A 24,924-nucleotide genomic window follows, 5' to 3' on the forward strand; every position below is an offset into this window, starting at 1 on the left:
ATGCTAAAAAAATATTGTTCGGGTGCTTGTTTGAGTACAAATTGAGGGATTGAAATTGATTGATTGGTTGTGTTATGTATACTATTGTGTTGCATTAACTTGAATATGATGTTTGTAATTATTGTTTTGTGAATATGTTGTTAGATTAAAAGGCAACTTCAAGTTCTAGAGGGCAGTTGTTATATGGACCTGAATATTCATCAGTGCTATATCTTCAGAAAAAACACATATCACATAAGCTACTGACAGATGGCACAACACATCTTTTCAAAGTTCGTCGAACGGAAAGTAAGATATGGGATGTGGATATTCATGTCAATGTGAGGCATTGGCTTAACATCTTTGGTTTCCAAGGCGTGATGGATTGTGGGAAGTCCATGAAGGTCGACAACGAGCTTATCACTGCTTTGGTTGAGCGTTGAAACCTCTCCCCCGAGGTGGATCATAACAAATACCCAATTGTGGAAGTTGAACTATTTACCACCCCAATACAAACTCACAAATATTTGCATGATTTTTGCATAAGAAAATATAACAAATACAAAAATTAGGAACATTTTTTTCCTATAAACCATAATATAGTAAATTAGGGAAAACCAACATAATCTAACAATATTATGCAATAATTAAGAATAAAAGATAAACTTACCGAAATATAATGAGAAAATGGAAGAAATCATCGGAAAAATGGAAGAAATCGCCAAAAAATAGAAGAAAATCGCGCTGCCCCCCTTTTCTCTTCACTTCGCGCAGAATGGTATTCTGCTTCTGGAACCCGCATTATGTTTGAAAGAGAGACGCATGACCCTTATGCGTTTTAGGGAAAGACGCATGGGGGATAAAATTAATTTTTTTTAAAATGCATAACTATTATGCGTCGTTGGGTAAAACGGATGATTCTAATGCGTTTCATTAACGGAAGACGCATGAGATCATGCGTCTCTCATAAACTGGGAAGCTAAAAAAAGTCCAGTATTAAGATGCAATGGTTAATGTGTCCTAGAACACAAGAAGAATTACCCCTTCAACCGGCTTGTGAAGAAAGGAAGAGAATGTGGGATTCTTGAAGGTATCAGCATTGGGAGGGATGAGATCCCACTCACACATCACCAGTTTGCGGATGATACAATCATATTTACCCCCAACAAATAAGAATATCCTGGAGAGTTATAAAAAGTTACTCCAGTGCTTCGCATTGATGACTGGGCTAAGGATTAACTATGGAAAATCTGTCCTAATACCTTTGGGATGTGAGAATCAACTTATTGAAGAACTCTTAGCTACAATAAAATGTGGGCTTGCAAAATTACCAGTTACCTATCTTGGTATTCTGTTGCTCACTAACCCGAGAAAGATCCTCACCTGGAAGCCCATCATTGAGAAGGTGGAAAAGAGGCTTGCAATGTGGAAAGCAAATACTTTGTCCAAAGCAGGAAGACTGGTCCTTATCAAGTCAGTTCTCAATAATCTTCCGATTTATTACCTAAGCCTCTTCAAACTCCCAAAGAACGTGGCCAAACGCATTATTCAAATGCAGAGGAGATTTTTTTGGGGCAAAGGGACAACATCAAAGGGGAGTAACTTGATTGCTTGGGATGTTATTCAGAGGCCTATTATTCAAGGCGGGCTCGGGGTTGGAGACTGAAACGGTGGTGTTCAGGGCGCTTAGGTGTCGTTCAAGTAAGGATACATCCTACTGGTCAGGATAGAGATCCTAATTAAACATAGGCCCTGGTTTCAAAAATTCCTCAACCCACTCCTACTGATCAGTATAGTGGTGGTAAGGGTCGAATCCCACAGAGATGATGCGTTAAAACTATTGTGGTGATATTCTGGATGGTTTGGTTAGCTACTACGCTCGGGTTGAGTCTCTACCTAGGCAAGAACTTAAAGGTAATTTCCTACTGACTAGAATGGGGAAAGTAGTGTAGAGGTGCAGCTGTGTACGTGGAAATGGGGAGACATTTTTGTAACAGAAAATATTTGGAAGGTACGGGATTCTATTTTGGGCTAGACAGAATATTCAGAGGGTAGTGGTAGTCATGGTGACTAGGCCGACAGATCTGCAGGTTATAACTAAAAGTAAAGGACAAAAAGCAAAAAGCATCTAAAAAGCAAAGTGGTCCCCAACATTAGACTTGGACTTCATCTTCTTCAACAACACAAACTAAAATCAGAAAGTATTCCAGATTAAACACGGAAACACAGTTTATCAATTCGCGAACACAGATCCACAAATAAGAACACCAAATCTGAAATCAAAACACAGAAACTGCAACTCCGCGTACTGGTCAACAGGTAGCGAAACGCACTCAAACTAAACTTCACATGCAGCGATTCACTCACGATCGAACAGTTCCACGTTTAACTAAGGAAATTGCGACGAAAACAAGGAAAGAAAAGATTCAGCACTTAAAACACCAAGGAACCTTTTTTCTAAGCTAACTAGGCGGAATAAGAAGGAAAAGAAATCAACACCATAACTGAACGGAAATCAACTTCTTAGCATTAACACGTTCGGATCTTCAACAAGTACTTCAAAAGCAGAAAATATCCAAAAGCAAGCAAAGAATCCAACGTAAGGAAAGCAAGTAAATTAAACTACGAAAGCGAATAAAAGTGTTTTGCCACTCCGGGCGATGAAATCTCTAAGCTACGGTCTTGCTGGCTGGAACGGACGATTTGGAACTCCGGGAACATCTAGATCTTCAAGTGACCATGCAGTGGCGAGGAACGAGATTCTGGACTGGGCTGAAAGACTAAACTCCGAGAGAACTCTCCTAAAAGTGATGATGATGAACGATCTTCCCTTCTTTCTCTCCAAGTGGCTTCCTTTTATAGGGAGGCTTACCCTTGATTTTTAGGGTAAGACCTTGCGGTGAAATGACTTCTTTGCCCTTAATTGTGATTGAGCAGTCCCAGCTATCCTCCTTCTCCATCTCTAGCCATTTTTGCATATATACTGGTCAGTACGTAATCGTCCTGACGCCCTTTTCACTTGAAGTGTCTGAAACTCTGCCTACTGGCTGGAACGCTTACCCTGTACGCTTAAGCAACTAGTTTTGCAGATATAATTCAATTATGCACATCATACTGACCCGTAACCTAGGCCTAGAATACGACTTATCAAACTGCTCACACTTACCACATGCTTGTCCTCAAGCGTGAAGAACAAATAAAAAGGAATAAGTCGAATTCTAGCCTGGTTACTCCCCTGACCGACTCTACCTAAACTAGACTCTATACTACAACGAAGCAAAGAAAAACACTTGGTCAAACACAGAAAAAAAAAACAACAAACACACAAACACAAATAAAACTAAAACACAAAGATTGGGCTATATTTTCAACCATCCCTTACCTCGGGATCTGGTGCAATCCGGCCTTAGATAGCCTTGAACTTCTGCCACCCCCCATTCATTCCTGGTCAGTATATCCGCTTGTCAAGATCGCCCAAACTCTCGGCCAAACACTAGATTCACTCGGTCTCTCATACCTCACCAGGAATGTTAGGACCGCATTCTCTCAATATGCTCAACCACACTTGCTTCGGACTTAGATCTCACGTGCAGCTACTGAAGGGCTTAAAGGCTTGTAATGGGGCTATTGGGTTGCAGTGTTTTGGGGTAGATGTTCCTAAGGCTCTAAGTCTTCAAAATTTCTATTTTATTGATGTGGGGGGGAACTGTGTGCATTAGGCTTCTGATCAGTTGCTTCTTAGCTGGCGCTTCTGGCTTGGGTTTCCAACTGGTTAGTATCATCTTGTGGCTTTGCCACCCTTATTCCTTCTCTTTTTTTTAATTCTTCTCTCTTTTATTTTCCCTTTGTGGCTTCGCCACCCTTATACCTTCTTCTTCTCCCCCTTTTTTCTTTTTGTGTGGAACTGGGGTAACTCCCTGATCGATTTTCTTCCAAACTTTCTTGCCCAGCTGGAGTCTGCTCTCTTTCACATCTTTCTGGCCAGTAAGCTTCATTCGCCTCATGCCTCGCACACACACAGCCCCAGTGGCTAGGGGTATTTATCTGGGTAAAAGAGTTAGAAAAAAGGTTCTAAGGTGGTTTTTATTATTATTATTATTATTATTTTTAACGGAGGGGGTTTCCTACTGCCTTCAGTGTTTGCTACCCGTGGTCACTTCATCCTAGGCGAATTGTGGCAGCCTCTCCTTCTTTTCAATATTTGTGGAAAGTGGTTCCACTTTAAGCTTATAACTCACATTTGAAGAGGGCTTTCGCGTTTGGCTCTAAGTATGGGCTTTTCTCTCATACTCACATCATCTATCCTGACTAGGAGGTACTAGGGAGGGTGGTTTCGGTTTTCCAGCATGTCTTATTTCCCTCAGTTCCCTTCACCGTCAGCTCAAGACGGTTGAGTTTTAAGCCCAATCAACACACAAATTAAAAAAACAAAACTTAACAGGACACTAACACAAGCACGAACACAAAAACTACACATATACACATATACACATATACACATACTCATCATACTGGTCATTGCGTCCCCCCTCCCACTTCACAAGTGTCTGCCCTCAGATAAGGCTGTGAAGTGGAAAAGGTAATGACCAGTATGATGGACACATAGACAAACATACAGAAACAACAAATTAAAACTAAAACTTCTCACACTTAGACTATGGAATAGGCTAAGTGGGAGAGTTTGAAAACCTAAACAGACCAACAAAACACACATATATATAAAACTCCTCACACTTAGGCCGTGCAACGGACTAAGTGTGAGTCAACATGCGTACGAAACAAGAAAAAGAAAAACAAAAACATGCTACACAGAAACAAACACAGAAGTTTACCTATCACAACAAAAACTAACACCAACAATTATGAAAAAAACTTAAAAACAAACAGAAAGCTAAAAATAAAACTAACTTGTCAGGGTGGGGGGTGGTCTAGCGAAGTCTCCTGCTCCTCCGTGGGGCAGGTGGTGTAGGCTGCTTTTCTAGGGGTTCCTCTTCCGTTCCAGTGTGATCCTCATTTTCCTTCGCCGGTTCCTCGGCCTCTGCCGGCACCTCGGCGTTCTCTTCCTCGGGCTCTTCTATCATTGTCTCTGGTGGGTGGGTCTCATCGTCCTGGCCTCCATGGCCGCTTGTTCCTGTAGTTGGTTCCTTCTTCCGGCTGGTCACTTCCTTCAACAACTCATCTATCACGGATGCCATTCGGTCCATCTCCGTGATCAATCAATGGTTCTCCTCTCCTAAAGTAGTCACTAACGTCCCCATAGCATCTTGCCTCTGAGCCAATGTCCTCTGCTCTGCAGACCCTTCCAACATCCGTTCCACTACTCCCGCTAGCTTAACCATCTCTGCCTTCAACTGCTTATTCTCATCTCTAACTTCGTCCATTGCCTTCTCCATTCTGGCTTGACGCTGTTCCTGGTCTGATGCCAATCCGATCATTTCTGCCCTTATCTGTCTGCTTTCCTCCGCTATTTCCTCCACAGCTTTTTCCATCCCCTCTTGCCTTTGGTCGTGTGCCGGTGCTTCATGAGCTACTGCTAACCGAGCAGTGGATATAGCTTCCTCTCCCATCGCATAGAAGTGTGGCACGCCTTGCCTCATGTATACCGACGAACAGGGGGGTATCAAACAATCCTGGGGCGTCCACCATCGTCAAGGGGGTTAAGTCTTCGTCCTCCGAAATGGTGATGTTGTTTCTCACAAAGATTCCCAATATATGGCAGATATATTCCGTGCTGGGTGGGTAGCGATGAGGTGACATGTGTATGCAGTCCAGAACCCTAAGTGCAACTTCCTGCCTTTCTTGGCACACCACATAAGATACAGCTCCGTCATCGATGTCCGGACTGCCGAATTGGACTGTCCTAAAAGGTTGTAATCCAAGAAGAGTTGAACCAGGCGTAGATTAGGATCGTTGAGATGGATAGATCGGGAGATAGTGGACTGAAATTGTCCTGCCCCGGGGTGAGTAAGTTCTTCCCAAGCTACCTGGGGCTCGAATTCCACATGCCTGCGGGGAATCCCCCGCTCCCTATCTCTCCACTCGGGCACTATGGCCTCCTCCAAACTGCATATTCCTAGCCGAACAGTCCATTCAATCAAATTCATCCTAATCTCACCTCCAAATACTCTGAAACTGATACACTCTACATCCAAATCCGTTGTGACCTTGAATCGAAAGGTCGCGAAAAATTCTTTGGCCAAATCGACCGGAACATTCAAATTCTCATTTCTTAACAGCCATTCAAAACCCAACTCATGCACAAGGGCGAGAAACGATTCCCGAACCTTCAATTCATCTAAAGAGGGGAGATGAATTACCTTTCCACACTTAACCTTCTTGCCTTTTGCGTTCTTGGTGCGATAGATGGATTGGAGCTCCTTGGAGTCAAAAAATTTCATCCCCTCCACCACGTCATCTGTAAGCTCCACCGTCCAACGCTTATATCGGAGTGGTTCTGCAGGTGGATGCAATAATTCCCGATGATCGTTAGGGAGTTGCTGCTCCTTGTACTCCTCATCTTCCATGGTCGTATCGCTATCGGATTCAGATTCTTCACTGATCTCATATTCACTGTCACTCTGTGTTTGCCGGTTTGATGGGGTCCTCGGGTCAGCCTCCGTGATCACTATGCATGTGTTCACGGTACGCGGTTTTTTGGTACTCGGCTTGTTCTTCACAACGGCTTTTCCTTTCCTTTTTCTTTCTATCTGGTACATGGCTTCCTCCTCATGTTGAAATAAGGCCTCGTCCTTCTCAGATCCAGCAGACCTTCCTGACTCTGATGTGAGGTTCGGTTCCCCAGCCATTCCTTCCGTTGTCGTGCCCGGTTCGTTCTGTACTGGAGACACCCCTGTGTCTTCCTGATCAGTAGCTTGAACAGGTTCACCTTCAGCCTTTTTCGGAGTGGCTCGCTCTTCCTCGCTTGCGATCTCTATGGGGTCCTCCGCCGTGTTCGGTTTTGCCCTGCTGGAGGCCCACTTACCCAAACAACGTTGCGACACCCTCTGCGGCTTGGGCGAGTTTGCCTTGGGGTCTGCTTTCACCACCAGTTTTCGCCTGACCGGAATCGGCTTTACAACCTGAGGTGCCACTGGGGTGGGTGCTTCTACTTCTGGCTCTGCTGTCTCTGTTCCTGTGTCCTGGACTTCCGTAGACGCAGTACCTTCCTCTCTTACTTGTATTCTATCATCCCCGGCTTTCACTTGGGGGTCTACTGGTTCTTTTTCTTTACTCAGTACTTCTCCTTCCCCTCCTACCAACTGGAAAGGTCGGCCTTCCGATATGTTTCCTGATGTGGCTTTCTCTCTGTTTCCTACTGCCCCCAATGCGAGGTCTAGACCCTCAGCCATTGGTGCAGTGTCCTCTTCTCTCCGGTTGACCCTGTTCAGAATATAGTCAAATTCTTCGTCTGTCATGAGGCCTTGTTTTCTGGCCGATTCATTCAAATCTATTTCCGGCCTTCTCACTTCTTGAAATACCGGCTCCGCTTCGGGCGTTTTCTCTGTTCCTTCGCTCCCCTCCGGAGTTGTCTTGCCTTGACTCGACTTTTTCTTACGCTCCTCAGAGTCGGAGTCGTAATGTGCGGCGATAGCGTCGAGTTCTGCCGAATCCGGTACTGAAACTGCTGCATGACTGACCGGCGCAGGCGGAGCTTCGCTGGATGTGGTTCCGACGCCCCCCGTTTGGCCGAAACTGGTCAGAGCCGTCGTCCAGTCCCTAGTTGGGTCCTGTTGGCGAAGAAATGCCATCATGGCATCCAAGGAAACCATGGGCGATGGCTGAGCGACGGGTGCTGGTGGGGTTGGCTGTGGTCGTGCCTCTGGGGTTTCTCGGCGGCTGGGTTTGGTTTTCTTGGCGAATGCTTTCTTACCCATGAGCGGAAATTACGATCTGGAAATTAGGGTTGGGAGTCGGCGGAGATGAAAAAGGAATTTTTCAAGAGAGAGTGTAATTGCAAAATGAGGGTTTGTGAGGGGAAAAAGTAAAGCGGTATGGTTATGTAGGAGAGAGAATGCAGTTCCAGGTGGTTGTAACCGGTTATCAGGGGTAGCCGGTCGCGACGTTTCAGACGGGAAGGGCGGTTGAGGTTTCTGGCCTCTGATTGGTCCGTGCGTCTTTTCCCTCTGCTCACGCGCCATTTTTCCTACTGTCACCCTGCAAAAGCTGCACAAGCTTTAATTCAAATTTTCGTCCTCTCCATAATTTCTCCGATACTTACCTAAAAAAGAAACTAATTCAAATGGGCACTTAAATAAAATTTTGAAATAGCACCAGATAAGTAATCCCTCGGTCAATGTGCACTTCAAATTAAAATTAAGGCCCGAAAATATTTTTGGATTTTTAGGAATTATCTAGCGTGCAAAGATTAATTACGTATTTACAATATTTACAACTTCCTTAGGCAATTTGGAATTCAACTTGGCCAGTATATGCAAACTATTTTCAAAGGGAAACTGGCCGCGCGGAACTCCAAATTCCTATCTTACTGATCAGTATGAAACCGATGTAAGTGGCTGTAGTGGAATTTCATCCACCACATCCACCTCGCTATTATCCCTGAATATTTTCAACCTATGCCCATTTACTATGAAAGGTTCAGAGTTAGAGAAACTCCCTGAAATTTCTACTGCCCCATTAGATCGGAGCGCAGTTATGATGTAAGGTCCTGTCCACTTGGACTTGAGTTTCCCTGGCATAAGCTTCAATCTTGACTGGAAGAGTAGTACTTTCTGGCCAACATGGAGCTCCTTAGTTCTCAGATTTCGATCATGCCATAATTTAGTTCGTTCTTTGTACCACATGGCGGAGTCGAATGACTCCAATCCAAGTTCCTCAATCTCCTGCAGTTGCAGCTTCCTTTCCTCTTCACAGGCTGTAGCGTCCATATTCATTTTCTGTACTGCCCAGTATGCTCGATGCTCGATTCCAACTGGTAAATGGCACATCTTTCCAAAAACAATCCGGTAAGGGGACATGCCTATGGGGGTCTTGTAGACTGTTCGATATGCCCAGAGAGCATCCTCTAACCTTACACTCCAATCCTTCCTAGAAGTGTTCACCGTCTTCTCCAAAATTTTCTTTATCTCGTGGTTAGAGATTTCTGCTTGACCATTTGCTTGCGGATGGTAAGGGCTGGATAGTCTATGGTGCACACCGTATTTCTTCATCAAGGCTTCAATTGTGCGATTACAGAAGTGTGTACCTTGATCGGATATGATCGCCCTGGGTACACCGAATCGGCTGAAGATATGACTCTTTAAGAACTTGGCCACTTCCTTGGCTTCACACGTGCCTGTGGCCTTGGCTTCTACCCATTTGGAGACGTAGTCTACAGCAACTAGGATATACAGATTCCCATAGGATGAAGGAAAAGGCCCCATGAAATCCATTCCCCATATGTCGAATAGCTCGTAAACTATTACGGGTACCTGCGGCATTTCATCCCGGGCAGATATTCCACTGGTCCGTTGGCAACGCTCACAACTTCTGCAAAACTCGTACGCATCTTTGTTGAGGGTTGGCCAATAAAAGCCGCTATCCAAAATCTTCCTTGTCGTCGTCTTGGACCCGAAATGTCATCCGCATGCTAATGAATGACAGTGGGTTAAAACATCCCGCTGCTCCCAGTCAGGAATGCACCTCCTTATCACTTGATCGGACCCTACCCTCCACAAATAGGGGTCGTCCCAAAAGTAGTATTTCGCTTCACTCTTGATCTTCATTCTTTGGGCATTGGTAACACTCGGCACTTCTGGAAGCTCTCCAGTCACTAGGTAGTTGGCCAGGTCCGCATACCATGGTTCCTGCCCTACCTTCTCTTTTCCTTTTGCTGTATCATTCGGACCAGTAAGCTTGAACACTTATTCCCAATCAATTCTTCTGGGCGCAAAAATCAACTTACACAAATGTTCCTTTGGAAATTTATCGTGCACTTCGTCACCGTTTCCATCTTGCACTATTCTGCTCAAATGGTCTGCCACCTTGTTCTCGACTCCTCGCTTATCTTCTACCTCCCAGTTGAATTCTTGTAACAAGAGTACCCATCGGATCAAGCGTGGTTTGGATTCCTTCTTGGCAATCAGATACTTAATCGCCGCATGGTCAGTATACACTATGACTTTGGATCCCAACAAATATGGCCTGAACTTCTCGAAAGAATACACCACTGCCAGCATCTCCTTTTCAGTGGTATCGTAATTCCGCTGGGCTTGATTTAAAGTCTTGGACGCATAAAAAATTACGTACCTCTTCCCGTCGATCTTCTGACCCAGCACGGCTCCTACCGCAAAATCGATGGCGTCGCACATTACTTCGAAAGGATGGTTCCAGTCAGGAGCCCTTATGATAGGTGCGGATATCAACTTTTCCTTGAGAAGGTTGAAAGCAGCCTTGCATTGCTCATCAAAGACGAATTCCACGTCATTCTGAAGTAATCTAGTAAGTGGCTGGGCGATCTTGGAGAAATCCTTGATAAATCTTCGATAAAATCCGGCGTGCCCCAGAAAACCCCTTATTCCCTTCTGACCAGTAGGGTATGGTAATTTGGATATAACATCTACCTTGGCTCGATCCACTTGGATACCTCTTTCTGAGACCACGTGTCCTAAAACTATCCCTTCGGCGACCATAAAATGGCACTTTTCAAAGTTCAAAACCAAACTCTTTGCTTGACATCTTTCCAAAACTATATCCAAATGGTGAAGGCAAGAGTCGAACGAGTCTCCGTAAACCGTGAAATCGTCCATGAATATCTCTATGCAATCCTCAATCAAATCGGAAAATATGCTCATCATACATCGTTGAAACGTACCTGGAGCGTTGCACAGGCCGAAAGGCATGCGACGGTATGCATAGGTTCCAAACGGGCAAGTGAAAGTGGTCTTGTCCTGGTCCTCAGGATCTACGTAAATTTGGAAATACCCGCTGTACCCATCTAGAAAGCAGAAAAACTTCTTCCCAGCTAATCTCTCCAACATTTGGTCGATGAACGACAGGGGAAAATGGTCCTTCCTGGTCGCATTGTTCAGCTTACGGTAATCGATGCACATTCGCCAACCCGTGACTAGCCTCGTTGGGATCAGTTCATTCCTCTAATTCTGAACTACTTGGATGCCCGACTTCTTTGGGACCATGTGGATCGGGCTGACCCACTCACTATCCGGTACTGAATAGATAATCCCTAGCGACAACAACTTCAAGATCTCCTTCAATATCTCTTCTCGCATGTTAGGGTTTACCTTCCTTTGAGCATCTCGATGTTCCTTCGCTCCTTCCTCCAACCTAATGTGGTGCATGCAGACATCGGGGCTAATTCCCACTAAATCTGTAAGACTCCAACCAATCGCCTTCTTGTTCTTGCTCAGCACGGTCAGTAGCCTAGCCTCTTGTTCCTTCGTAAGGCTGCTACTGATGATCACTGGATATGAGTTCTCATCTCCGAGGAAGGCATACTTCAAATTTGGTGGTAACTTCTTCAGCTCAACTTGAGGTGAAAGTGTGTCTTCGGGTAGAGGTTTTTTCTCAATCTCTCCTTCTTTTTCTAAATCTCTCTCCGATGGTTCTTCTATACTGGCTGGTAGCTGAACCCCTGCGGCTCCAATGAACTCTGATTTCTGACAGAATTCCTTGATTGCTGCTTCTATTTCCTCATCGGTTAACCCTTGGCTACTGATCAGATCGCACCATGCAGCAGCTTCGATGTCAGCCTGCTCATAAACATCTAACGCTTGGAGTTTCTCCTGCAATAGTTCGGTCTCAAGAAAATCTTGAACAAGGGGGTCAATCACATCCACATAACACAAATTTTCAGAATCAATCGGTTTCTTCATGGCTTCATTGATATCAAAAGTGAATTTCTCTCCATGAAAATCAATGCAAATTGTCCCCTCGGCCATGTCCACTATTGTCTTAGCCGTTCTCAAAAATGGCCTTCCTAACAACTCTCCACTAAATTCCCTAGCTTCATGCTCACTCATTTTGATCACATAAAAATCAGCAGGATAGGTAAAATCATGCACTCTTACTAACACGTTTTCTAAAACTCCTTCAGGACTTATGCACGACCTATCAGCCAGTTGGATCAACACCCTAGTATTCGACAATCTAACTCCCTTCAATTGGTTATAGGTAGACAATGGCATGACATTTATGGATGCCCCCAAATCACACATTGCATGTTTGACCTTCACATCTCCTATAGCTATAGGCAGAGTGAACATACCTGGATCGGCTCTCTTGGGTGACAACTTCTCTTGCACTATTGCTGACGCTATCCCTTCCACCATAATCTTGCCATCCTTCTGGGCTCTCCAGGCTATGAAGTCCTTTATGAATTTCCCAAGAGGGGGTAGCTTCACGGCTTGGAGGAATGGTATGGTGACATCCAACTTCCCAAAAATCGACAAGTAGTCAACCGGGTTTTCTTTCTTCCTCTTTGTAACAAATCGGAATGGGAATGGTTTCTCCCCTTTTTTCTCCTCTACTGGTTCCTCAGCAACCTTCTTGGAGTTTTTCTTAGGTAGTTCCTGGGTCTGAGCCTCCATTCTGGGCTCTACCTCTTGAGGAGGTTCCTTCCTGGTCAGTAGGGTGTCGGGTTCACCTCGTACACTTGGTGTATCATCCAAGAAGAATGGATCTTTCATCCGAGGCATAGTTCTCCCTAATTCTTCCGCTGAAATGGTATCACCTCCTATCTTCGTTCCATTGGATCCTCCACCAGGTTGTTTCGGTTGAGGCGCGTCATAAGTGGTTCCTGACCTCAACGTAACCTTACTCACATTTACCTTTTCGGGCATTTGGACTGTAGATGGGAGTTTCCCTGCATTTCCCTTCAAATCACCCACCGAACTGGCCAGTTGAGCTAACTGCCTATTCATCATATCCATGTTCGCCTTATGTTCCTTCTGGGCGTTTTGCATCCCCTGCACGACCTCATTATGGGATTGCAATTCTCCTTTGATGCTCTGTTGTGACGCTAGCATTTCACCCATCATGTCCTCAACGGATCTCCTTGACGCTTGACCTGTTCGAGTTTTGGAAATGACTTGGCCCTTGGTGTTGATAGTTCTGGGAGTTTTGCTGGCCTTGATTAGGCGGGTATTGGTTATACTCGGCAGGAGGGGTGTACTGATCTTGAGGATATTGATTCTGGTGCTGGCCTTGGAATTGATTTTGGTTCTGATGGTTTTGGGGTCCTGGGTTTGGCTGATTTTGGAAGTTTTGGAAGTTTCTCTGGTGGGGTGGCACATAGACAGGGTTCGGGTTCTGGTTTTGTGGGTTTTGGTTTTGGGAATGTTGGTTCTTCCTGACCAGTTGGGCTGGTAGTCTGGGTTTGCTGGTCCACGGTTAGGGTTTTGGTTCGGATGAGGGTTATACTGGTTCTGACCTTGGTTCTGATTTTGGTTCCCGTCACCCTATCGGAAGTTTGGATGATCCCTCCATGGTGCATCCCGTTGCCTACCTTGAATCCAATGCCCACTAGAATTGAAGTATCCCGCAGAATTAACTTGCTCCATATTCCCGAAATCATTAGGCTGATCATAGTTCGGTCCTTGATTTCCCTGCTCTGCACCCTTGTAATACCCAGCTGGGGGAGGTGGTGGAGTGCTCTTCTCGATCGCACTCAGAAGCGACTTCTTCAGCTCATCCATTTTCTGTTCCAGTGTATTTTCCTGATCAGTAACCGAGGCAACGGCAGCCCGCTCTCGGTTGTATCCTTCCCTTGAATGGTCATACTCTTTCTTTGCATTCAATAGCTTCCTTAGGACTCTCTTTGCTTCGCTAACCCGTAATTGCGTGAAGCTTCCTCCTGACGATGAATTTGCCAGGTCCTTGGTTACTGCGTTCATGCCTTCGTAGAAAGTATGATGTACTTCAATGTCCGCCATGCGATGGTTGGGACATGATTCCAAAAGACCCATGTATCTTGCCCAATAATCACTCAAGGGCTCATCATACCCTTGCTTCACATTAGTCATTTCCCTCTTCAGCGCGCTTGTCTTGGATGACGGAAAAAACTCGCCCAGAAATGCTGACTTGAAATCGGCCCAAGTCTCAATAGAGTTGGGGGGCAGACACATGAACAAGGTGTTAGCTTCCCCCTTGAGCACAAATGGCAAAGCCTTCAGCCTATAATCATCCTCAGTTGCTCCTGCTCGTCTCCTCTGCGCCCTACAAATTTTGCAAAACTCATGAAGAAACTCATACGGCCCTTCGTAGCTCTTCCCGCAGTACGTAGGCAGGATCGCGATCACATGAGGCTTCACATCGCAGGCGGTTTACCCTGGAGTAACGACTATGGCTTGCGGGGGTTCTCCTTCAGTATGCGCGTTCAGCGTCCCGATCTCCGGGTCCTCATCTCCCTGGTTGGCCATTTCCCTTGGGTTGCCTTCCAACCGTGGTATCTCTTCTGGTATCGGTCCCTCTATGGTGCCCTTCTCTTCGTCACTACTCGTGCCTAGGTCAGACAAGGTGGTTGACAGGCCAGAACGAGTGGTTACGAGTATAGATCCTCGCTGAAGTATCTTCGGTCTCCCCTGGTCAGGAGCCGAACAGCTTCTCATAAACTGAAATGAAAAGAAAAGAAAAAGAAGATTATGCACAATATATACGCCAAAGTATCACACACAAAAGTAACTAGTAACGCCATCCATCCCCGGCAACGGCGCCATTTGAAACGGTGGTGTTTAGGGCGCTTAGGTGTCGTTCAAGTAAGGATACATCCTACTGGTCAGGATAGAGATCCTAATTAAACCTAGGCCCTGGTTTCAAAAATTCTTCAACCCACTGCTACTGATCAGTATAGTGGTGGTAAGGGTCGAATCCCACAGAGATGGTGCGTTAAAACTATTGTGGTGATATTCTGGATGGTTTGGTTAGCTACCACGCTCGGGTTGAGTCTCTACCTAGGCAAGAACTTAAAGGTAATTTCCTACTGACTAGAATGGGGAAAGTAGTGTAGAGGTGCAGCTGTGTACGTGGAAATGGGGAGACATTTTTGTAACAGAAAATATTTGGAAGGTACGGGATTCTATTTTGGGCTAGACAAAATATTCAGAGGGTAGTGGTAGTCATGGTGACTAGGCCGACAGATCTGCAGGTTATAACTAAAAGTAAAGGACAAAAAGCAAAAAGCATCTAAAAAACAAAGTGGTCCCCAACATTAGACTTGGACATCATCTTCTTCAACAACACAAACTAAAATCAGAAAATATTCCAGATTCAACACGGAAACACAGTTTATCAATTCGCGAACACAGATCCACAAATAAGAACACCAAATCTGAAATCAAAACACAGAAACTGCAACTCCGCGTACTGGTCAACAGGAAGCGAAACGCACTCAAACTAAACTTCACATGCAGCGATTCACTCACGAACGAACAGTTCCAAGTTTAACTAAGGAAATTGTGACGGAAACAAGGAAAGAAAAGATTCAGCACTTAAAACACCAAAGAACCTTTTTTCTAAGCTAACTAGGCGGAATAGGAAGGAAAAGAAATCAACACCATAACTGAACGGAAATCAACTTCTTAGCATTAACACGTTCGGATCTTCAACAAGTACTTCAAAAGCAGAAAATATCCAAAAGCAAGTAAAGAATCCAACGTAAGGAAAGCAAGTAAATTAAACTACGAAAGCGAATAAAAGTGTTTTGCCACTCCGGGCGATGAAATCTCTAAGCTACGGTCTTGCTGGCTGGAACGGACGATTTGGAACTCCGGGAACATCTAGATCTTCAAGTGACCATGCAGTGGCGAGGAACGATATTCTGGACTGGGCTGAAAGACTAAACTCCGAGAGAACTCTCCTAAAAGTGATGATGATGAACGATCTTCCCTTCTTTCTCTCCAAGTGGCTTCCTTTTATAGGGAGGCTTACCCTTGATTTTTAGGGTAAGACCTTGCGGTGAAATGACTTATTTGCCCTTAATTGTGATTGAGCAGTCCCAGCTCTCCTCCTTCTCCATCTCGAGCCATTTTTGCATGTATACTGGTCAGTACGTAATCGTCCTGACGCCATTTTCACTTGAAGTGTCTGAAACTCTGCCTACTGGCTGGAACGCTTACCCTGCACGCTTAAGCAACTAGTTTTGCAGATATAATTCAATTATGCACATCATACTGACCCGTAACCTAGGCCTAGAATACGACTTATCAGAGACATTCTGATCAGAAATGCTGCGCTACTTTTTTAAATGGTGGTGGAAATTCTCAGATAGTCAGAACCCCCTGGAAGAAAGTTGTCAGCTCCATCCATAACACTAGGCATTTTGGAAGAAAGTTGTCAGCTCCATCCATAACACTAGGCATTTTGGAGATCTTCAACAGATTGGAGGTAGAAGCGTCTCAAGCACTTGGGGCCAAATTATAAACTTCTCGGGCTTTAAAAACGAAGTGCAGGAAGTGGCAAAGAGAGGAATCCAAATCAAAGTGGGCAACGGAAGGAGCACTAGATTTTGGCTTGACAACTGGATTAGGTTTAATGTCTTAGAAGATCTCTTCCCCAAGGCTCTTCAACATTTCTACCCAACAACATGACTTTGTTGGTGATATGGGTGGTTGGGAAAATGGTAGATGGATTTGGAAGTTCACGTGGAGAAGGAAGTTGCTTGTCCGGGAGGAGGAATTGGTTGAGCGTTTGCACCTTGCCGTGGATCACAACTCCTTGAGTGAGAGAGAAAGTGATACGAGGATTTGGACTTTCCATAAGTCAAACTTTTTCTCTGTCTCAGATTTTTGTTTGCATGTTTTTCATATCTTGGGAAGAGAAAGCAACCAATTTCAGCATGGGAGACTTGTCTGGAGAAATGTCGCTCCGCCATGTGCACAACTTTTAATTTGGTTTATTCTACATGGCATACTTAATACCAAGGATAGGCTATTCAAGCTTGGCTTCCCAGATGTTGAAGATAATCTTTGTGTCTTTTGCAAAGAGCATCGGGAAACGGTTTCCCACATCATCTTTGGATGCAAATATTCAAATAGGTTGTGGTATTTCTGTTGTAGCTGCTGGAACATTTCCTTATGCTTGCCGGTGGATCCTGTTTTATGCTTTCTCTCTTGGTTGAACACACCCTTTCTCAAGTTTGATAAGAAGATCTGAACCTCGCTATTTTATGTTGTCTCTTGGTCCATTTGGTGGCTAAGAAATAAGGTGATTTTTGAAAAGGCGGAGCCAAATTGGGATGTGGAGAAAAAACTTATCTTATGAAGATTGGGATCATGAACTAAAGCTTGGTGTCCGGGATTTCTATTTCTACCAAGTCAAATGAGCGAGGAGCTACCCAAAGTTAGACGATGGACAGGAAAAATTGTTGGAGTCTTGAGCGTTGCTTTTGTTGGCTCCTTTTGTCCGTTCTTGTTAGACTAGGTGTTTTGCTGGGTTTTTTTTTTGTCTTGGACTTGGTTTGTTCTTTTGTCTTGCTCTTGCTCACCCCTATTAAATGTGGTTTGAGCCTTTGTTTTATTGAAAAAAAAGGAAGATGGAAGTACTTATAATCCAAGGCAATATATCAAAAAAACATTGGCTGTGTTCTGGTCAGCGACCAATGTTTGCAATTTGTTTTGTTAATCATCTACTCCAAGTTATGTAATTTCGTTTACACTTTTTAATCTTTTCTATTAGGCAGTTTCTTTTATTCCCTACATTTATTTTTTTCATCATAATTCATATTTTTAATGATTTGGTATTAGTTTGGATTTTTCATTATTTTGTTTAGTGGTTATATTATACTCGCCATTAGGAGCCCCCGTTTATCATTTTAATCCTTATGTGATTAGAGTCTTAGTTCATTTCTACTTTAAAGGATAGGTAGACGGTAGACCTCTCATTCCACAGACTCATTCTACTCATATTTTACATTCACATATTATTATAAAACTAATAAAAATGGGTTTCATGTTCAATTATTTTTTCTTATCACTTTTATTTATATTTCTTAAATCTCATCTCAGTTTTAAATGAGACTCCTAACGGCTAATACTGAATGTAGAAAGTATAAAATGTTAATTCAAATTTTCTATAAAACGAGTGGTATCCACTATATTTTCTGTAAAACAAGTGGTAACAAGACTAAATGAGTAGTAAAACTCGAACCCAAGTCAAAAATATTAGATCCAACACAATCAAACTAAAATTAGAAACGCCATGTTCAAACATATAGTAATAAAATTAAAAACACCATATTCAAACATATACTACTATATGCATGATTCTTTATCATACCAAGTGAGAGAGAAAAGAAAAGACAAATAAAAATTCTCTCCCTCTATGCATCAGTATCTCAATGTAAATCAGATAATTGTGGTAATTGACACGATTAAGCCGCCACAAACTTTTTTCATGTATCTAGACTATACTCTGTTATTTTATGTATGCAACTTTTTCTTACCATTATTTTGTTGGACTTATCTCACGTGGTCGACTCCAACGACGTTTCAAATTACGCTGTGCCGCAGCCTCGACCTTTGTTTGCATAATCAACACCGCCTTCGTTTGTGTTTAACTTCTAATCCTTCTAAATTAATTGTATAATATAATTTTTTTTTCATTTTCTACATTATATCACTGTTACTGTAGTACTCCCTCCGTCCCGCTTCAGTCCCAGTTACATTATTCTCTCTCTTACTTTACTATTTTTCCATTTTAACTATTTATTATCATTTTTATAAAATGAGTGCTCAAAAGTAATTGAGACTGCTAAAACGGGACAGATGGAATAGTATTTTTTTGTTAGCGTCATGAAATGTCCCATTATTTCAAGATTCAAAATATCTATCACTACATGACCCATCAAATTTTGGGATACTAACGCCTAAAATCACGAACTATAATCCAATTCTGGTATTTTTTTTTACTAATTTTAAAAGTGGTAAAAAATACCACAAACTTTATATTTCTTGCATTAGTCAATTGCCATATCCAAACTGGCGTAGGTCCATTTTTATCCTATTTGGCACAACTAAATAAACATGAATTAATATTTGGCTTTTTATCATTCTTGCCACAAACTTTAAAAGTGATAATAAAATATCATAGACATTTCACGACAGTCCATGTAGAATATGTTTTCGTCGAAAATATCTTATTCGAGTCGAGAAATAATACACAGAATGTAAATTTAAGATAGTTTAGACCACTTTTGAAAAACTCACATGAAATATCAAAATTGAGCCAAGATTTGTGATTTTAGGAACCAAATCATAACATTCACTTACTCATCACTCACATTTCTTCAGAAAATTAATACTAGTACTCTTATGAGTTGTTTGATTTGAAAGATTATATCTTATGATTAAATATGGTTCATGAGATTGAATCTCAGAACTTAATTCTAGATGGACAATCATGTAATAACTAGGCATAACCACTCCCCTTCAACTAAAATAATCTTACAACTTCCTAGATGCATGATTATCATAGTATGATAATTAGTCATGACAACCGAACATCACCTTATAGAAGCGAGTCCCATGTGCTGTGCTCTTTCTCCTAAACACTTTGGGGGTGTTCGGTTTGCAAGATTGTAACCCGAGATTAAATTTGTAGTGTGCTTGGTTCATAAGATTCAATCCCAGAACTCAATCGTAGATGGATAATCATGAGATAATTAATTATAGTTAACCCCCGATAACTAGAATAATCACACAACTCAATCCTAGATAGGACAATTAATGCGGACGATAACATAAGGTGTTAGGGGAATGATGATATAATTAAATTGGTAGACGATACATACCAATCCATCATAACTGCAGTGAGACACCCACCTATATATTACATTCACGTACAGTACTACAACTACTATACTTCTACTATATTCCATGCTCCTATATATTTCAAGCCGCCCTATTTTCCCATATATTACATTCACGTACAGTACTACAACTACTATATTCTACTATATTCCATGCTCCTATATATTAGGTGGAAAACCACGCTTCTAAACTCTTTCCAAATTCATCTGATCCATCTCTGAACATGGAGGGTTTCCATATGGGATCTAAGATACAGAATTATAGTGTTGATTTTAGTGCATCTCAGTCGAGATCCCACGTGGCTGAGAAACCTAACACGGCAGCAGGGAGGTTCTTGTCTGAGGAAAACAACGGCGATGGGATGAACATATCTGCGAAGAAGATGAAGAAGAAGGGTGAGAAGAAATCCAGGAAGCCAAGATTTGCGTTTCAGACAAGAAGCCAGGTTGATATTCTTGATGATGGTTATCGTTGGCGGAAGTACGGCCAGAAAGCAGTAAAAAACAACAAATTTCCTAGGTATATATTTCTTCTTCTTTTTTTAATAGTTGTCATGAAAATAAGTTTTCTACTCTAATTAGTAAAATTAGTGATTTTAACAGTATAGATGCTGCTTAAATTAAGGTAAGGATTTGATTTTTTTGGCTTGTTTAGAGTTTGGAAAGGGAATTGTCTGGATTGTTCATCAAAACATGCAACAAAGCTAATGCCTTTAGTAGTATTATTTGAAAGGCATTGCACTGGACGTAGATGGTCGTGGCAGTTTATTGTAAAATTAAAAGATAGAAATATTCGTCCTTCGTGAAATTCAAATAATTCAGTCCAATGTGATGTACTGTATTACCGTAAATGGTTGTTCGCAAACGCACACTACACATAGCCGTTTATATTGTGAGAAGTGAGAACGGAGAAATATTATCACACGGCAGTGCATCTTCATGTTGGATGAATGTAATGGCATGTTCAAATCTCATGAGAGCTGAAAATTTAATTTATTTAGTTATGCTCTGATTGCTATTCATGTCAATGTGAATATAGTGATTTTAAGTGTTTACCGTAACTCAACCCTATGATGGAAAGGGAAGAAAGTGAGGCATTATAAAAGTGAGAAATTTTGTTATTGATGGCAGAAGTTACTACCGATGCAGTCGTGAGGGGTGCAGCGTGAAGAAGCAAGTGCAAAGACTATCGAGAGACGAGAGCATCGTTGTCACCACATATGAAGGGAACCACAATCATCCGGTGGAAAAACCTAGCGACAATTTCGAACAAATTCTCAGCCAGATGCAGATTTATCCTCCTCTTTGAATTATTCTTGTAAAACTCTAATTATAGTATACATATATATCATATGATAAGATCCTAGAAACAGGGGCGGACACACGTACAAAGAGGTTAGGGCTGAAGCCCTTACCCAATTTTTTTTTCTACTTTCAAAATTTTAAAAAATTATGTTAAGCCCTTACCAAATAATGCTACTAAAGAACAAATTATTTTGGATGAATAACTGTATGGGGCTGAAAATTAAAGAAAGGAAAAGTTAAAATTTACAGAAGAAATATAACAATGGCGTTGGAGATTGGAGAAGCATAAGGAAGAAGAAGAAGAATGTTTTCATACATAAATTAATATAAAAGTAAAAGTCACATGGACCCCACTTTAAATGCTTTGACCGGTTCGTAACTTATTAAAAAAGATTGTACTCTAAAAGTGTTGTTACTTTTTAAAGTGAAACACGTTTTTGTTATTAAATTTTAGTAAAAGGAGTTTACATTTTAATTGGCACACACGTTTTTTAGATTTTAAAAATTTAAAAAGAGAAACAGAAGGGTTTTTTCATTTTGAAGTTTGCAGCGGTGCGGCGATACAGAAACAACGCCATTTTGTAAAAGTGGGGTTTGAGTCTTTGAAACTTTAGAGAAATTAATATTCAAATTCTACACAAATTGTGAGGTAAGGAGTTTATTAAAGTTGTTAATTTTATATTCTATTTCTTGTTTTTGTAAAATTTTGATAGAATAGTTGCAAGCTAAAAAAGTTATAACAATGATTAGTTGCAAGCTAATATTTGTGATTGTAGTATAGAATACAGTTTATATTAGTGAGTGTTGATAGTATCTTTATATCTTATGGAGTTATGTATATAAACTAATATTGTACTTCTCTCGTTATTGCTTAGATTGACCGTAGAGGATGGAACGCTTCTTTAAAAAAAAGCGTCGGGATGAATTTTCTTCTCCAAGTGAACCCATTGTTGAAGCAATGGAAAATTAGCCCCGAAGAGAAGTTGAGTTGAACTTGAATGATATTGTTGGTGATCCGGGAAAATCCGGGAAAACGCAAGCTAATTGAAGAGTTCGATGTTTCAATTCGATATATAGTACGAAGAGAGTACTTGAATAAGAGCCCTTGACAACCAATTGGACATAAGTATGAAAAAAAGAAATATGGTAATCAAGAAAGAAGTTTTCGAGATATTTGGTTTAAAAAGTATACATGGTTAGAGTATAGTGTATCAAAGGATGCAACTTTTTGCTTTTGGTGCTACCTTTTCAAGAAATCAGATAAAGGGGGTCGACAATCAGATGATGCTTTTACAAAGACAGGTTGTAGCAACTGGAAAAATGCATTAGAAAGATTCAATTATCATGTTGGAGGCGTGAATAGTTGTCATAATAATGCTAGAATTCAGTTCGAAGCTTTTCAAGATCAAAGAAACAATGTGGCAAGTATATTACGGTCAAATACCCGTGAGATGGAAGTTGCATATCGCATTCGGTTGACAGTCTCATTGAATGTGACTCGGTTTCTCTTAAAGCAAGGATTATCTTTTCGTGGACATGATGAGTCAAGTAGTTCTTCAAATCGAGGTAATTTTATTGAGTTGCTTCTATGGTTTAGTGAACTTAACGATGATGTATCCAAAACTTTGTTTGCAAATGCTCATTCTAACAATCAAATTAATTCACCACGAATTCAAAAGGAATTAGCAAACGCTTGTGCTTCAGAGGTCACACTTGCTATAGTTAATGATATTGGAGATAAAGTTTTCACTCTTTTGGTTGATGAGGCTCGAGACGTTTCAGTGAATGAGCAGATGGGAGTTGTTTTAAGATATGTGAATAATGAAGGATATGTGATTGAGCGATTTATTGGAATCGTGCATGTAACTAACACTTCCTCTCATAATTTGAAATGTGCTATTGATGATTTATTGGTGAAGCATAATTTATCTCTATCTAAAGTGAGAGAGCAAGGATACGATGGAGCTTCTAACACGAGGGGCGAGTTTAATGGGTTGAAATCCTTAATATTGCAAGACAATCCATATGCCGTGTATATTCATTGTTTCTCTCATTAACTCCAATTAATTATTGTTGCGGTTGCCAAGGGTATTATAGTTGTGAATGACGTTTTTAGCTATGTCTCCATGATTGTGAATATGGTCGGGGTATCTTGTAAGAGAAAAGACCAGCTTAGGCAGTTACAACATGACAGATTAGTTGAACAACTTAATGATGGAGAAGTCATAAGTGGAAGAGGTAAAAATCAAGAAACTAGTTTGGTAAGGCCTGGAGACACTCGTTGGGGCTCACATTACTTTACATTGCTTCGCCTATGCTCTATGTGGTCTTCGGTTGAGAAAGTGTTGGAAGTTGTACGTGACGATGCTACTCTCCGTGATAACAGAAGTACCACTGAAGGATTAATTGAAAGGATGGATAACTATGAGTTTGTTTTCACTTTGCATTTGATGAAACATTTATTGAGAATAACCAATGAATTATCCATTGCCTTGCAAAAGAAAGATCAAAATATTATTCAAGTCATATCATTGATTCAAAGTGTGAAACATCAGTTGCAAAGTTTTAGAGAGTATGGATGGGAAGACATACATGATCAAGCAACAAAGTTTTGTGAATTGCATAATATTTCACAAGTTGATATGGATGAAATTATACCACGCCGTGGTTATAAGAAGTATGGAGCAGAGTTCATCACGAATTTGCAACATTATCGTGTAGAGATTTTTAATCAGGTACTATAATATTCCTATTCATGTCTTCTATATATATTTTATCATAATTTATGTTATTGTGGTTGCAATATCAAGGTGGTTGATTTAACTATACAAGAGATGGATAATCGATTTTCTGAAGCTAGCACCGAGTTGCTAGGATGCATTTCATGTCATGATCCAATAAATTCTTTCTCTCGATTCAATGATGATCAAGTAATCTGTCTTGCTACATTATATCACGAGGACTTCTCTGCAAATGATTGTTCACGTCTTCCACTTCAACTTAGTAATTTTATTGCTAATGTACGATGTGATCCTCAATTTGCTGCCTTAAGCAACTTAGGAGATGTTGCTACGGAAATGGTCAAAAGTGGTAAGCATTTGGTTTTTCCGTTGGTTTATCAGATTATTGAGTTGACATTGGTTTTAGCAACATATCGGATTATTGAGTTGACATTGGTTTTACCTATTGCTACTGCTTCTGTTGAGAGAGCATTTTCTGCAATGAAGACTATCAAGACCGACTTGCCGAATCGGATGGGAGATGAGTGGATGAATGATAGTTTAATTGTGTACATTGAGAAGGACCTGTTTTCAACAATTGATAACAAAAAAATCTTGCAACGTTTTCAATCGATGAGAACACGTAGAATTCAATTGCCACCGCTTTAGACGTAAAACCGCAACTATGACATGTTATTTTTATTACTACGTATTAAATATATATATATATATATATATATATATATATATATATATATATAGGGGAGCGTTATTCTCCTTTTCACATCTTAGATCCTTTTTCCTTCTTAATATTACGCATTAGATCTAAGGCATCAACGGATCAGATTGATTCTATAAAACTGGTTCCGTGTTGCATTATAGAAGGTGGTTGTATGCATTACAGGGTTATTATTGACATTTGACGGAAATGTAACTGCCACATTTTGGTATCTGCGAATAATGCACCACATGGTCACGAGTAATGCATATAATTGACTATATAATGCACAATATGTGAACTGCAATGCATACGAATAAGATGTACCATGTTATGATGTTTGGACACACGTTTCTTTTTTCCCCTAAGGGTTTAATAAGCTTAGGGGCTAGGGTATAGTACGTAGACACGTATGTAATCTTCACATGGTAACGGGTAATGGATAT

The 24,924-nt window shown here is 41.4% G+C and overlaps 2 protein-coding genes across 2 annotated transcripts; both read left to right on the plus strand.

The window, feature by feature from the left end:
- The first annotated feature begins 19,916 nt into the window (after nt 1-19,916).
- LOC121764826 (probable WRKY transcription factor 75) lies at nt 19,917-21,118 on the plus strand. The gene is made up of 2 exons (XM_042160857.1): nt 19,917-20,255; nt 20,867-21,118. The coding sequence occupies exons 1-2, from the start codon at nt 19,960-19,962 to the stop codon at nt 21,042-21,044; spliced, it is 474 nt and encodes a 157-aa protein (XP_042016791.1). The 5' UTR covers nt 19,917-19,959; the 3' UTR covers nt 21,045-21,118.
- Nucleotides 21,119-22,491: 1,373 nt separating this feature from the next.
- Nucleotides 22,492-24,429, plus strand: LOC121764063 (zinc finger MYM-type protein 1-like). Its single transcript, XM_042160153.1, has 3 exons — nt 22,492-23,072; nt 23,157-23,775; nt 23,851-24,429. Exons 1-3 carry the CDS (start codon nt 22,492-22,494, stop codon nt 24,427-24,429), a joined length of 1,779 nt encoding a protein of 592 aa, XP_042016087.1.
- Nucleotides 24,430-24,924: the final 495 nt, after the last annotated feature.

Source organism: Salvia splendens, chromosome 14 (assembly GCF_004379255.2).
Source record: "Salvia splendens isolate huo1 chromosome 14, SspV2, whole genome shotgun sequence".
Lineage (NCBI taxonomy): Eukaryota > Viridiplantae > Streptophyta > Magnoliopsida > Lamiales > Lamiaceae > Salvia > Salvia splendens.